Source organism: Octopus bimaculoides, chromosome 16 (assembly GCF_001194135.2).
Source record: "Octopus bimaculoides isolate UCB-OBI-ISO-001 chromosome 16, ASM119413v2, whole genome shotgun sequence".
Lineage (NCBI taxonomy): Eukaryota > Metazoa > Mollusca > Cephalopoda > Octopoda > Octopodidae > Octopus > Octopus bimaculoides.
In genome coordinates, this window is record NC_068996.1 from 51,018,664 (window position 1) to 51,032,011 (window position 13,348).

A 13,348-nucleotide genomic window follows, 5' to 3' on the forward strand; every position below is an offset into this window, starting at 1 on the left:
TCTTCATTTTGGGTTAGTTACTTGTTCTTGATTTGAACTCCCCATTCCCCCATCTCAACATCAAAATCTAAAAAATAGCAAAAAAGCAAAAATCCCCATCTAATATGGCTTGTGTTCTTTGATAAGTCTGTTCAAGTAGATACATATTGCCACTAATGTTAGTGTCCTGTGCTTAGTACCTCATTTATTTCAGCTTGGTAGTTAATTAGGGTGGGCTTTTCACTAAGAGAATAATTAAAATGCATTTATTCTATTTTGAACTATATGATCTTGTGTGTGTGTGTGTACTTGTGGTGAATGCTTGTAACCCCTCTCCTTTTTGTTGCCATTCAAAATTATATTGTTGAAAGGGAAGGTATTTTAGCAATGATAATAGGTGTTGAGAAAACCAAGCTTTTGAAGGGAATTCGTGTAGTTCTTCAATGTTTTCACTTGTTACATGGTAAATATTACCTGGTTTGCCCTGTCTTTTATCGCTGGTTGGTTACCCTGTATTTCACTAAATTTGGAATTTCATTTACCTTTCTGTTTGAGACAGGAAACAATGAAATTATTATATTTAACAAGTAATTCACTACATTCCAGAATTTGCTTCTTTATAAATTTTTTTTATATTTTACATTTTCATATAACAGCTGCTAACTGTAAATATCTCTGTCTGGAGTTAGCAGCTGTTGAAAATTTTGTATAAATTAATTTTAAACAAGAAATTTTGTTTGCTAGTCAGTTGGTATCTATTATTCATATTTACTAAGAATAATGTTGCTTGTTCTCTCTAGTGAAAATATTGATTTCTAACTTTGGTGCAAGGCTATACAATTTGAAGGGAAAGCATAGTAGGTTAACTTGTTACTCAGTATATTACTGGTGCGTATTTCACTCTGCTCCGCTTCCCAGTGTGGATGAAATGCATCTAAGTTAGCTCTCTTAGTTTTTTAATTAGTAGCAAAGTTATTTTATGTTAATCGTATCTTGGTACTTACTTTCACAACTTCCATTCTTTTGTTTTGCCTTTTATTCTTTGGAAGCAAACAACAAATTATGTTGTTTTTCATAAGTTTATTGCGTTAAGTATTAGCAAGAACACTACTCGGTGGTTCTTCCCCAACCCCTACCAAAAAAAGAAAGAAGAAACCAGTGAAAATTATATATTAGGGAAAACAGTATATTTCCAAGATAACGACTAAGATGAGAATTTACTTTTATTTATTTGAGTTAAATAAAATAAGAAAAAGAAATATTGTACTCAAAATATTGTCTTATGAAATCATACTCAATGACAATTGTGGCTGTGTGGTAAGAAGTTTACTTCTCAATCACATGATTCTGGGTTCAGTCCCATGGTGTGCCTCAGATTAACCAAAGCCTTGTGAGTGGATTTGGTACATGGAAACTCTGTAGAAGCCTGTCATGTGTATATGTGTTACTGTCTCTTTGCTTTGACATTGCATGATAGTTTGAGTATCACACCATACAAGCAGTGTTCTTTACTTCCAACCTTCTATGGGGAAATGTTACCATATCTGGAAACAGGTGAGGGTTGGTGACAGGAAGGGTATCTGGTTGCAGAAGATTTGCCTCAGCAAATTCCACCAAATCTATGCAAGCATGGAAAAGTGGACATTAAGACAATGTGTCTAAAGTGATGGTACTCATCGTAAACAATCTTTTCCTTCTACTCTTTATATCTTTATAGCTTTGAAGATCCACTTAGTAAGTCTCACTTAGAGATTTCTTGTCTTTGAGAATATTGGTTTCAGATTTTGGCACAAGGCCAGCAAATTTTTTGTTTGGAAGAGTAAATCAATTACCTTGATGCCAATGCTCTATTAATACTATTTTTTATCAACACTAGAAGAATGACAGGAAAGTTGACCATGGTGGAATTTGAACTCAGAAAGTAAAGACAGCCGAAATGCTGCGAAGTGTTTTTCCTGGCACGGTAACAATTCTGCCAGTTCACAACCTCTTGTCTTAGAAAAATACTGATGATGTTTGTTTGCTATGACATCTGAAGAGTCATTGTTGATGATGATGTTATTTATGACATCAAATGCCAGAGACTGATATTTGGAAGGTTACATAGTCACAGTATATGCCTGTCATGCTTTTCTCAGAAATCTACTATAGACCACTTGATGGCTATTCCATCGTCGTCATCATCATTTTAACATCTGTTATGTTAAACTGGCATGGGTTGGACAGTTTAATCAGAGCTGGCAAGCTGGGCGGGGGGCTGCACCAGACTCCAGTCTGATTTGGCATAGATTCTACAGCTGGATGCCCTTCCTAATGTCAACCACCTTACAGAGTGTACTGGGTGCTTTTAGTAAAGAAAAAGAAATTAAGCAACCAAGCACTTTGAATTCTTTTGAACAATTTTATATTATTTTATTTTCAATGTATAATCTGCTGATTGGGTTAAGATTCTGAATGATAAATCATAGTTTCAAACTTTGCAGTGAGGTGCTGGATTGTTTTGTCTTGATAATTTTTCCTTCATCTGATTACTTCAGTTTACTTGAAAGATAAGTATGAATACAGTTTCACATGTGAGTGGTGAGTATTAATCTCAGTCTGTAGGTATAAATGCTTGTACTGAACAAATATATAAATGCTTTTCTTTTAAGTTGAAATAGCATGATAATTAAATCTCATTCAGTTTGTTTATATATTTATTCGTCTTCATATCTTACAGCCACAAAACCTGGAAATTTAGCAGTGTACAATATTCAAACTGATACATCACATAATCTAGAAAAATATAAAAACGACCCAAAATACGCCTGTACATATATGGAGATTTCTCACAGAGATTTTGAACTGGAAAATAATAGCGCTTGTCGTGGAAGCCTTTCGTCGTCTATATCCAAAGATAGTCTAGTGTCACATGATAGTCGAAAGGGATCACTTGAAATTTCAAGTGACCATGGTAAGAAACAATCTTCATCGGAAAGAGAGTTATCAGTGGAGAAGACAGAACCAGTCAATAAAGTTGCAGATGCAGGTGGAACAGCTTTTACCGTTGAAATTGGTGAACAAAAACCAAGGAAATGGAATAGTTTAAGTGAATTTATGCCATCCAAAATTCGGCGGAGTTTCCGAGAACGATCTGAACGGGCAATGAAACAGTCTACTAAAGATGGTACAGCACCAAAATTTGTGGTAAGTAGAAAGAAAAAATTTTTTTTTTTTTTTTGTTTTTGTATAATGTAACATTTTAAACATGGATCATCATCATCATCATCATCACAAGGTCAGGGTCTGCACCAGGTCCCATTGGGTTGGTCTCTACAGCTGGATGCCGTTCTCAACACCAACCACTTTGCAGAGTGTGCAGAGTGCTTTTTACATGGCATTATAAATGGAGATATTGGATGCATTCAGTACATTATCATCATCATCATTATAACCCTTTAGCATCTGTTTTTCCATGCTGGCATGGGTTTGCAATCCCTTGGTTATATCCATTTCTTTGAAGAATACTACTAGTTATAATATTTAGTAATAGTTTCTAATTTAGGAAAACAACCTTCAGATTTTGTGGGGAGCAGGGTTAGCCGATTATGTCCATACAGGTGTTTGATTGTTACTTTTTGTTGGTCTCAAAAGAATGAATGGCAGCTTTAAACTTGCTTAGTGTTTGTTCCTGTTGAAAACAAGTGCAATGAGTGCACATCAGAGTTGGAAAACTTTGATCAGAATTATCGAAACAATTAGTTGGTTAAAACACCCTGTAGGGGTGCAAACATGGCTATATGGTTGAGAAACGTGCTTTGGAATCACATACATAGGAACCCAGTCTTGCTGCGCAGATGTTGAAAGTTGGTGTCCCCAATTATAGCTGCAGGTTGGCCAATGCCTTGTAAATGAAACCGGCAGATTGAAACTTTACACTCACGCACACACACACACACACACACACACGTTTTCCTGTGCATAAATGAATGACAGTGTATTGTCACTCTTGACGTATCTGCACCGATTGTCAACAAAGGCTTCACTGTTCATACAAATGGATGTCATTTTGTTTGCAGTCCACTGCAAAAGCATGTCCAGGCCTCTCAACATGCCTCAACATGTGTCTGTTGATTGGGGACAAAGGCTTCACTGTTCCTGCAGTGTCATTTGATTACATTGCTGTGTGAAAGCTTGTTCGTTAATTGGTTTGATAGACGGTTGGGTGGTGGGGGTAATTATTACCTTGCTTGCAAACAGATGAGGGTTAGTGTTTGCAAGAGCATCCAGTCATGGAAAATTCTATCTCAACAGTTTCATCTGTCCCATGCAAGCATAGAATGGAAAAGTAGATGTTAGAATGATTATGATGATGTGTGTTAAAAATCTGGAGAAGAAGAGAAAAACAAAACAAAGAGGAGAGATAACTCTAAGTTTGGTTGAGCAACATTTTTGTACTATTCAGACAATGTTGATTTTGAGTAACTCTGGGCCTTTAAAGCCAACTGGTTAAATAAAACAAGTAAAGATAAACTGTTTAGCTCATTGATTAAATGAAGCCTGTAGTTGTTGACCTTGGTGACCTCTGCTTGTAATTACTTTCATTTTAAATGTCAGAGGTAACTGAAAGTATCTTTTAATGCCTATGGCAAGTGCAGGCACGACTATGTGGTCAAGAAATTTATTTCCCAACCACATGGTTTCTGGTTCAGTCTTAACGTGTGGCGTCTTGGACAGGTGTCTTTCGCCTTAGCTCCGGGCTGACCAAAGCCTTGTGAGTGAGTTTGGTAGACAGAAATTGAGAGAAGCCCAGTGTGTGTGTCCTTCTCTTGACATTGTATGGTAGTGTCACTCTCATACAAGCATCATTCTTTTCCAATATTTTGTGAAAACATGCGGTGGGGTGGGGGATATTACCTTGCTTGGAATCCTGTGAGAGTTGGCAAGATAAAAGGGCTTCTGACTGTAGAAAACTTTGCATCATTAAACTCCATCTGACCCATGCAAGCATGGAAAAGTGGATGTTAAAACAGATGAAGAGGACATCTCTTATGATTGACTGAAGCCAACTTGAGATCCTTTACATGACTACTCAATGTATTAGAAATAGGAACTAAATCTTCCTCAAATCACACATTGTCTTGAAAATGGAAGGAAATCACATTGGATTATGTAATTCTACACACATCCTTATCATCATTGGTTAACGTCTGCCTTCCATGCTGGCATGGGGTGAATGGTTTGACTGGAGCTGGCTAAGCAGAAGTCTGCACCACACTTCAGTGTCTGTTTTGGTATGGTTTTTACAGCTGGATGTCCTTCCTAACACCAACCACCCTGCAGAGTGGACTGAGTGCTTTTTATGTGGCACTAGCACAGGCAAGGTCGGTTTTGACATGGTTTTTACATCCAGATGCCCTTCCAAATGCTAACCACTTCACAGTGTGGGCTGGATGTTTTTTATGTGGCACCAACACTGGCAGGGTCACCAAGTAACTTGTGAAACAAGGAATTTTGAAAGGGGAAGGGGCATTGGAGGGGGGTGATCTTGTGTCAGTAATCAAACAGATGATGACAACTCAACTACAAGGTTTGACACAAAATCCAAAGCATGACCATGAAGGATTCAGTAAAAACAGAGATAATCAAATTCTGTCAGCTTGCAAATGCTTGCCACTCTCATTAGCTATTATTTGAAATTTTGGCACAAGGTCAACAATTTTAAGGGAGAGATAACATTGATTAAATCAACGCCACTGCTCAGCTGGAGCTTATTTTATCAATGCTAAAAGTATGAATGATAAAGCTAGTTTTTGTGGAATTTGAACTCAGAATCTAGTGAGTTGGAAGAAATGCTGCTTAGTATTTTTACTGACATTCTAACAGCTCTGCCAGCATGTCACCTTAAACCAATAGAAAAAAATGGTAAAAAAATATTTCTAAACAATAGCTTCTCTGCAAAACTGAAGTGTGATCCACTGCAGAGGGTAACATACATATCTGAACCACATGGGCTTCAGTCAGTCTCTCCCCCTCCCCTTTACTACGATTGTTGCTGCCCCTCTGAACATGTCGGCTGTTTATCCCCTCCCTTGTCGTCTGTACAGTCTCAGCCTACCCAAAATTTTTCTTTATTCCTCCTTAGAAATGCAACTGTTTGGAACTCCTAGCAAAACTATTAGTTATACTTGTTGAAAAGTAGTTGTCTTGTCTGCTTAATAAGAAATTTGTTCATTTACGTTCCAAGAAGGCAGAACTTATCTACGATTTCCAGCAATTTAACTGGAGCTGGTACTCATTCTGTATGATATTTCATATATACATTAAGCAATGCTCTTGATTCCCAGTTGCCCATTTGGAACTGAACCTCTTTGTCACAAATTAACATTGCATATTTAACTGAATACTTTCCAGCTGTTTTAAATCATTTACATTCACTTTCATATGGTACATACTGTATCATATTTCTTACACATACCTTCTATAATCCATCCTAGAGAGAGAGAGAGAGAGAGAGAGTGGGTGAGGTGTCTGTTGTTGATGTTTAGCTCCAGGTAAACTCTGATCAAACAACCCTATGATGTCTATCAAAAGTGGTCAAGCTACAGCCTTCTCTTCTTTTTGGGTATGTATTTAAGATTGCATTATCTAATTTGTCCTTTCCATTTAAAAGTAGTAGAGTGGGATTTGAAGGAGAATGAAGATTTAGCTGATATTTTTAGCAGGTTGAGGTTGAGCCCTCTTGTTTTATTGGGTTGTTTGCCAGGAGCCTGTTGTTTCCATTAGAAGTAGTTTACTCTGTGTGTGTACACATACACAATAATCAATCTGTTCTTCAATATTTTTGTTAATAATAGAATAGTAGGAATGACTTTAGCTAAATTATTATTACAGTATTTAGTTTCATGTCTTGTTTCTCAATTTAATCTTGCTAAAGTACACACTCTTTTAGTGTTTTGAAATTAATAAGTTCCCGTATCAATTCAGTTGATTACTTTTTTTTCTTTACTTGTTTATTTTTTTCTCTTTGGGGTAAAAGCAGACCTTCAACAAAACTTACAACATGCTTTGCATTAAAGGGGCCCAAAAGTGGAAAACCGTCTGGTTGGCTGTGAAAGAAGCAGTGGTTACCTCAATGTGGCCCCAGATCAGACGGTTTGAGCCTTGGCAGAGGCTGTGCAGCCTGGGGTTGAACTAACTGGAAGTTGATCAACACAGGATGGATTGCCTGGTTGAGGGTGCTTGATGATGAAAGACCCCCAAGCACCAAATGACCCCAAGAAACTTCACTGATGTTGTGTGGAAAAACTTTGCTCGCCATATTTCACTTTATAGACATTTATGAATATATGGACTGTTCATGTAAACATTAAAAAAATATGTAGTATTTCAGATAAAGTGTGATTTGGCTGATAGACAAATCTTCGTTCTCCAAACATTACAACTGCTAGACTCTCTGCCCTCTTTTAGCATTGGTGGAAGGACCTCTATTTTGGTTAAATAGTAAGCTGTGTATCACACATGCATGTACCTAAATCCAATCAGTTTACCCTTCAATCCAACCCTGCTCAAACTTGCCCATCTGATTCTATATTAAATACTTCCTCTCGACAGTTTTTTCTCTCTACAACTGTAGTCTTCTGTTACCCGTTGCCATGTTTTTTTCAATAGCCTCATTGATCTACAGAAGTTGAAGTTCAACTCTTAAACATGTGTAGATCAAAGCAAGGCTGTGTGATAAAAGGTTTTCTTCCCAACCACATGGTTCCGGGTTCAGTCCCACTGCATGGCACCTTGAGCAAGTGTCTTCTACTATAGCCTTGGGCCAATCAAACCCTTGTGAGTGGATTTGGGAGACAGAAACTGGAAGAGGCTCATCATATGCATATGTTGAGATCTTTGACGATGTGCTGTGCTTAAGAAGATTACCAAGTCAAGTGAAATTGTAGTCATGGCCAATGCCAGTGGCACTTTAAATGACCAGAGAAGTCTTCTTAAGGATGCAATTTTAGCAGTATTGTTACTGAATATGTAGTCTTGACCACAGAGCTCATCAGAGATTGTGAAGTATTCACAGTGAATTGGAAAATTTTAGCTGTGTTGTTGAAGCAGAGGGAGTGTAGACTGAAAGCTGTTTGCTAACAGCTGCATTATAGTTGTATTAATGAAGAATACCACCTGTAATACCTAGAGGAAGTCACCAATCGCTATGATATTTATCTACCATTGCAACACTTCATGTATGTACGGCTCAGCTTCTAAACACTTTCATCCTCAGATTGTAACCAGGCTTTCTGGTTCTTTGCTCAGTATTTCCACTAATTTTGTAGAATCCTCCTCCGCTCTCTCCTATACATAAAAGGTACCATCACCACCCCGTTTTTCTCTCTCCATTTTTAACACACACTTCTGTTTTTTTCTATCCCTGCATGTCTCACGACCACACACACACACAGTTGTTGCCAAGTGGGGAAGTTTCTTATTACTCCACTTCAACTTCACCTAACAAGTGGTCAGCTGTGTTGGCGGTGTGCCTCCATAACTAGCAGAGTATTAATAGTTTTCTATTGCATGCAAATGCGTTTGTGTTTATTAAAAAGTGAAAAGTAAAAATTCTTATTTGATATTTATTTCAAACAGGAAGCTGATTCTCCCCCTGATCAAGCAAAAGATGGAGAAATTTTGGGAGAAAAGGGGAAAGCAAAAACACCTAAAGCTAGTCAATCCAGTGAAGGCGAAGAAGAAAATCATACAAAAGGTTGGTTGTTTCTTAATTAAAGGTCTACCATAGAAATTTGATGTTTTCATATATTTTATAATATATATATGTTATTGTAAAGGGTCAACTCTTATTGAGAAGTATTTTCCTCTTTGTTTCTCCCATTTTTAATCTAAATTTCAATCCAGATTTCGTGAATAGAATTGAATCCTTCAACATTTGAATTGGTCATATCTGGCCCAAAAATTTCTACGTTTTATGATGAAATCAGCCAAATCTGGCCTCTCACGCCTATGCTACGACATTCTAAAAATAAGTAATCACCATGAAAATCTCTCAGCTCCAAGATAATGCATGACTAATTGAAAATAATATGAATAGATAAGAATTATATTCAACAAGTAATCATCATTGTCGTTGTCATTGTTGTCGTTTAACGTCTGCTTTCCGTGCTGGCATGGGTTGAATGGTTTGACTGAGAACCAGTGAGCTGGGAGGCTGCACCAGGCTCCAATCTTATTTGGCAAGGTGTCTACAGCTGGATGCCCTTCCTAATGTTAACCACTCCAAAAGTGTAGTGGGTGCTTTTTACGTGCCACCAGCATGGGTGCTGGTCAGGCAGCACTGGCATTGACCATGCTCAAATGGTACTTTTTATGTGCCAGTCGGGTAGCACTGGCATCGACCATGACAACAATTTTACTTGGTTCAACAGGTCTTCACAAGTACTGCATATTGTTCGACGGTTGAAGGGTGCTTTTAAATGGGCCGGTAATGCAACACTGGTACTGGTTGATCTGACTTGGCTTACCAGGTCTTCTCAAGCATGGCATGTTTCCAAAGGTCTCGGTCGCTTATCATTGCCTCTGTGAGGCTCAATGTTTGAAGGTCAGGCTTCGCCACCTCATCCTAAGTCTTCCTTGGTCTACCTGTTCCACAGGTTCCTTCCACAGGTTCCTTCCACAGGTTCCTTCCACAGGTTCCTTCCACAGGTTCCTTCCACAGGTTCCTTCCACAGGTTCCTTCCACAGGTTCCTTCCACAGGTTCCTTCCACAGGTTCCTTCCACAGGTTCCTTCCACAGGTTCCTTCCACAGGTTCCTTCCACAGGTTCCTTCCACAGGTTCCTTCCACAGTTAGAGATCAGCACTTCTTTACACAGCTGTCCTTCTCCATACGTAACACATGACTGTACCAGCGCAGTTGTCTCTCTTGCACACCACATCTGATACTTCTTATGTCCAACTTTTCTCTCAGGGCACTTACACTCTGTCATGTATGCATACTGACATTACACATCCAGCGGATCATACTAGCTTCATTTCTTTCAAGTCTACACATGTCCTCAGCAGTCACAGCCCATGTTTCACTGCTGTGTAACATAGCTGTTCACACACTGGCATCATACAGTCTGCCTTTCACTCTGAGTGAGAATCCTTTTGTTACCAGCAGAGGTAGGAGCTTACTGAACTTTGCCCAGCTTATTCTTATTCTAGTAACAATGCTCTCAGATCAAAAAGGAATTTTCCAGATGAAGGATGGCACTGTTTATTTTTCCTTCCTTGTTTATCATTAACTGAAAGCAGAAGTGGTTGATTTAATCGGGTCTAATTCCTGATTGTATCCTAGTTTTGCTGTAATAAGAAAGAAAGAAAAAGTGTGAATTTATTAACCCTTTAGCGTTTAGATTACTTTGTCAAATGCAATATATATTCATTCATATTGATTTGAATTAATCATGCATTATCTTGTAGCTTTGAGATTTTGATGATGTGGTTGCTTATGCCTTGAATGACATTGTAAGTTAGGTGTGGGTTGGCAGATCTGGCCAGGTTTAACATCAATCAAACAGGAAATGTTGGGCTGGATATGGCCGGTTTAAATGCTATAGGGTTAATTTTAATTTCTTCTCTTTTCAATTTTTATCTTTTGTTTATTTTATTTTTCCTTATTTTTCAGCAAAGAAAGATGCAAATTTGAAAAACAACAAAATTTCTCCGTCATCTTTCCCAACCTATAAGCCTGCGAGTCATCAGAATGACAATGAAGAGATTTCGCCACCAACATGTTCTGGTGCTGCATCATTCCTTATCAACAAGATGTTTCAAGGCAGTAATTGCCCAGCCAACGTCAATCCTGCATCGACATCTCCTCCTTCTGATTATTGCCTCATTCCTGGTAGTGGAGCTCCTGCATCATCTGGGAAATTCTTTGACCCGTCAACAGAACAAGATCGCTACTACGATCAGAAAAATTTGAACGGAAACAAATACTGTGAAACGACAGATAAAACTTGTACAGACAGTTCTCCCGAAGCTCAAGATCTCGAAGCAATAGAAGATAAACTCAGCGAAGCTGGAACGTACACTATTGAAGGTGACCAAGAAGCTAAAGAGGAAGAAGAATTGGCCAGGAAAAGAATTGACAATGTGTTTGGTGTTGGCCAAAATATACAAAGACCTATAATAGTTGAATTTAATCACTTAGAACAGGACTCTTCTACATTAGGAAAAGAATCTAGTGAAATGAATCATGTTGGAAAATTTTTAGAGGATTCAAAGTTTTATTTAAATAACGGTAGTAATAATAATTGTTCTCCAGAAGCAGATGTAGATCAAATGGAAGATATAGAAAATTTAAAAGATGTCTCACCAGTAAGTATATATTTTTCTGGATATATTCAGTGATAATATTCTAATGGTCAAAAGGGAGCTGGGTGGACAGAAAGAATTGGTTGAAAATAAGACGAACATGTCTTGTCATTTTATGCTCATCATCATCATCACCATCAACATTTAATGTCCATTTTCCTTGTTGGCATGGGTTGGCAGTTTAAAATTCTGTAAAGGTTGATTTTACCTCCCCTACTTCTGCAATCAATAAAATAAGTACTAAGTAATCCACAGTTCCTACCATGTACACCCCCCCACACACACACTCTCTCTCTCTTTCTCTCTCTCTCTTTCTCTCTCTCTCTTTCTCTCTCTCTCTCTCTCTTTCTCTCTCTCTCTCTCTCTATCTCTTTCTCTCTTTCTCTCTCTCTCTCTATCTCTTTATCTCTCTCTTTATCTCTCTCTCTCTCTCTCTCTCTCTCTCTCTCTCTCTCTCTCTCTCTCTCTCTCTCTCTCTCTCTCTCTCTCTCTCTCTCTCTCTCTCTCTCTCTCTCTCTCTCTCTCTCTCTCTCTCTCTAAAATATAAATTGTGAATTAGTGCCACTGTAGAAATTAATATTTCCAGCAATAGATTATACATAAATAGAATCGACCTTAATTGAACAGACCAATAAACAAAGACAATCTAGCTGTGACCATCCTGTCTTTTTCCCCCCTATGTGCATGGAATTAGGATCACATTATCCAATGTTTTCCTTTTAAACACTTGTATTATGTGACCTGACAAAGACCTGTCTATCCCCAGGTCAAAGAGCTAATTTGAGGTGCCCCTTTTTAGCTTGAATTAAAACAAACTCTCAGTAGTTTGTGGTAAATTGTCCATCTTTCACACTGACATCCTCCTTTTCCCCCACGTCCACAACTGTATCATCATCATCATCATCATCATCATCATCATCATAATAATCATTGCTGTTGTCATAGTTATCAGGTCATCTTCAAGACTTCCTTCCCCTCCTAAATGCAGCTGCCCACTTTTGCACTGTTGATAAAGCTGGAGTGTCCATCCCCTAGCGTAGCAACCATGTCAGCATTAAATGTCCTTGTGGGGGTGGGGTGCTAAACCCTTTTTCTATAAGTACTTGATAACACCACAATGCCAAATTTTGTCCGTTTTCAGATCAGATAAAATGGTTAAATAGTCTTGGCTATTAATTCTGCCATGAAGGGAAACCATTGGGCTGGCAGGTTTCCAAGATATAGCAACCCCCCACCCCATCATCACAGATCCTTCTCTGTTTAACAGTTCGAAGAAGGTAGTCTGGATTAAATGCTTCTTTTGGCTGTCCCCTATACTCGGCCCGTGGTTGGAAATAAAGTAAAGGATGACTCGTCCGAGAAAATAGCATTCTTCCACTGCTCTAGGGACCAATTCTGTAGGTTTTTACTCCACTCTAAACGCTTTGCAACATTTGTTTTTGAAAGTAGTGGTTTTTTGATTGCAACTCTCCCCTGAAATCCAGCTTTGCGCAGCTCCCAGTGAACAGTTTTTGTGGAAACTGGGTTCTCAAAGTGGTCATTAAGCTCTGCAGCAATTTTAGGAGCTGTACTTTTGTGATCCTTTCTAACAATTTGCGTAAAAGTCCGACGGTCCCTGTCTGAAAGTTTTGGTTTTCTTCTGGAGTTTTGTTTCGACAAGGAGGTTTTTCCCTCTTTCTCAAAGGCTGTCATTACTTTCGAGACAGTACTTCTTGATACACCAAACATTTTGGGTGTTTTCGTTATGCTAGCGCCTGCCATACGAGCATCAACAATTTGACCTCTTTGAAAGTCCGATAGATCTGTCATTTTAATGAATTTTAATTACCTTTTTCTGATGATATCTGAAAAGAAACAGCAATTTTAGAAAAACATTAAGCAACACTAGTAATAAATCAAAAAACATAAAAATAAACAAGCCTTTGATGGTTTTATAAATATTTCAAAATTATGATACTAGGTGTTTCCATTATTTTGTCCAACCCCTGTATGTATATATATATATATATATATATATATAT

At 38.1% G+C, this 13,348-nt stretch overlaps 1 protein-coding gene across 7 annotated transcripts in view; it reads left to right on the forward strand.

The window, feature by feature from the left end:
- LOC106869485 (centrosomal protein of 170 kDa) overlaps window positions 1-13,348 on the forward strand; it is a 393,016-nt gene that overhangs the window by 326,215 nt on the left and 53,453 nt on the right. For all 7 annotated transcript variants that reach the window (XM_052973757.1, XM_052973759.1, XM_052973755.1 and 4 more), the window contains 3 exons: window positions 2,699-3,165; window positions 8,599-8,716; window positions 10,636-11,330. In XM_052973757.1, the coding sequence (XP_052829717.1) occupies window positions 2,699-3,165; window positions 8,599-8,716; window positions 10,636-11,330 (1,280 nt within the window). The remainder of the gene's footprint in view (window positions 1-2,698; window positions 3,166-8,598; window positions 8,717-10,635; window positions 11,331-13,348) is intronic.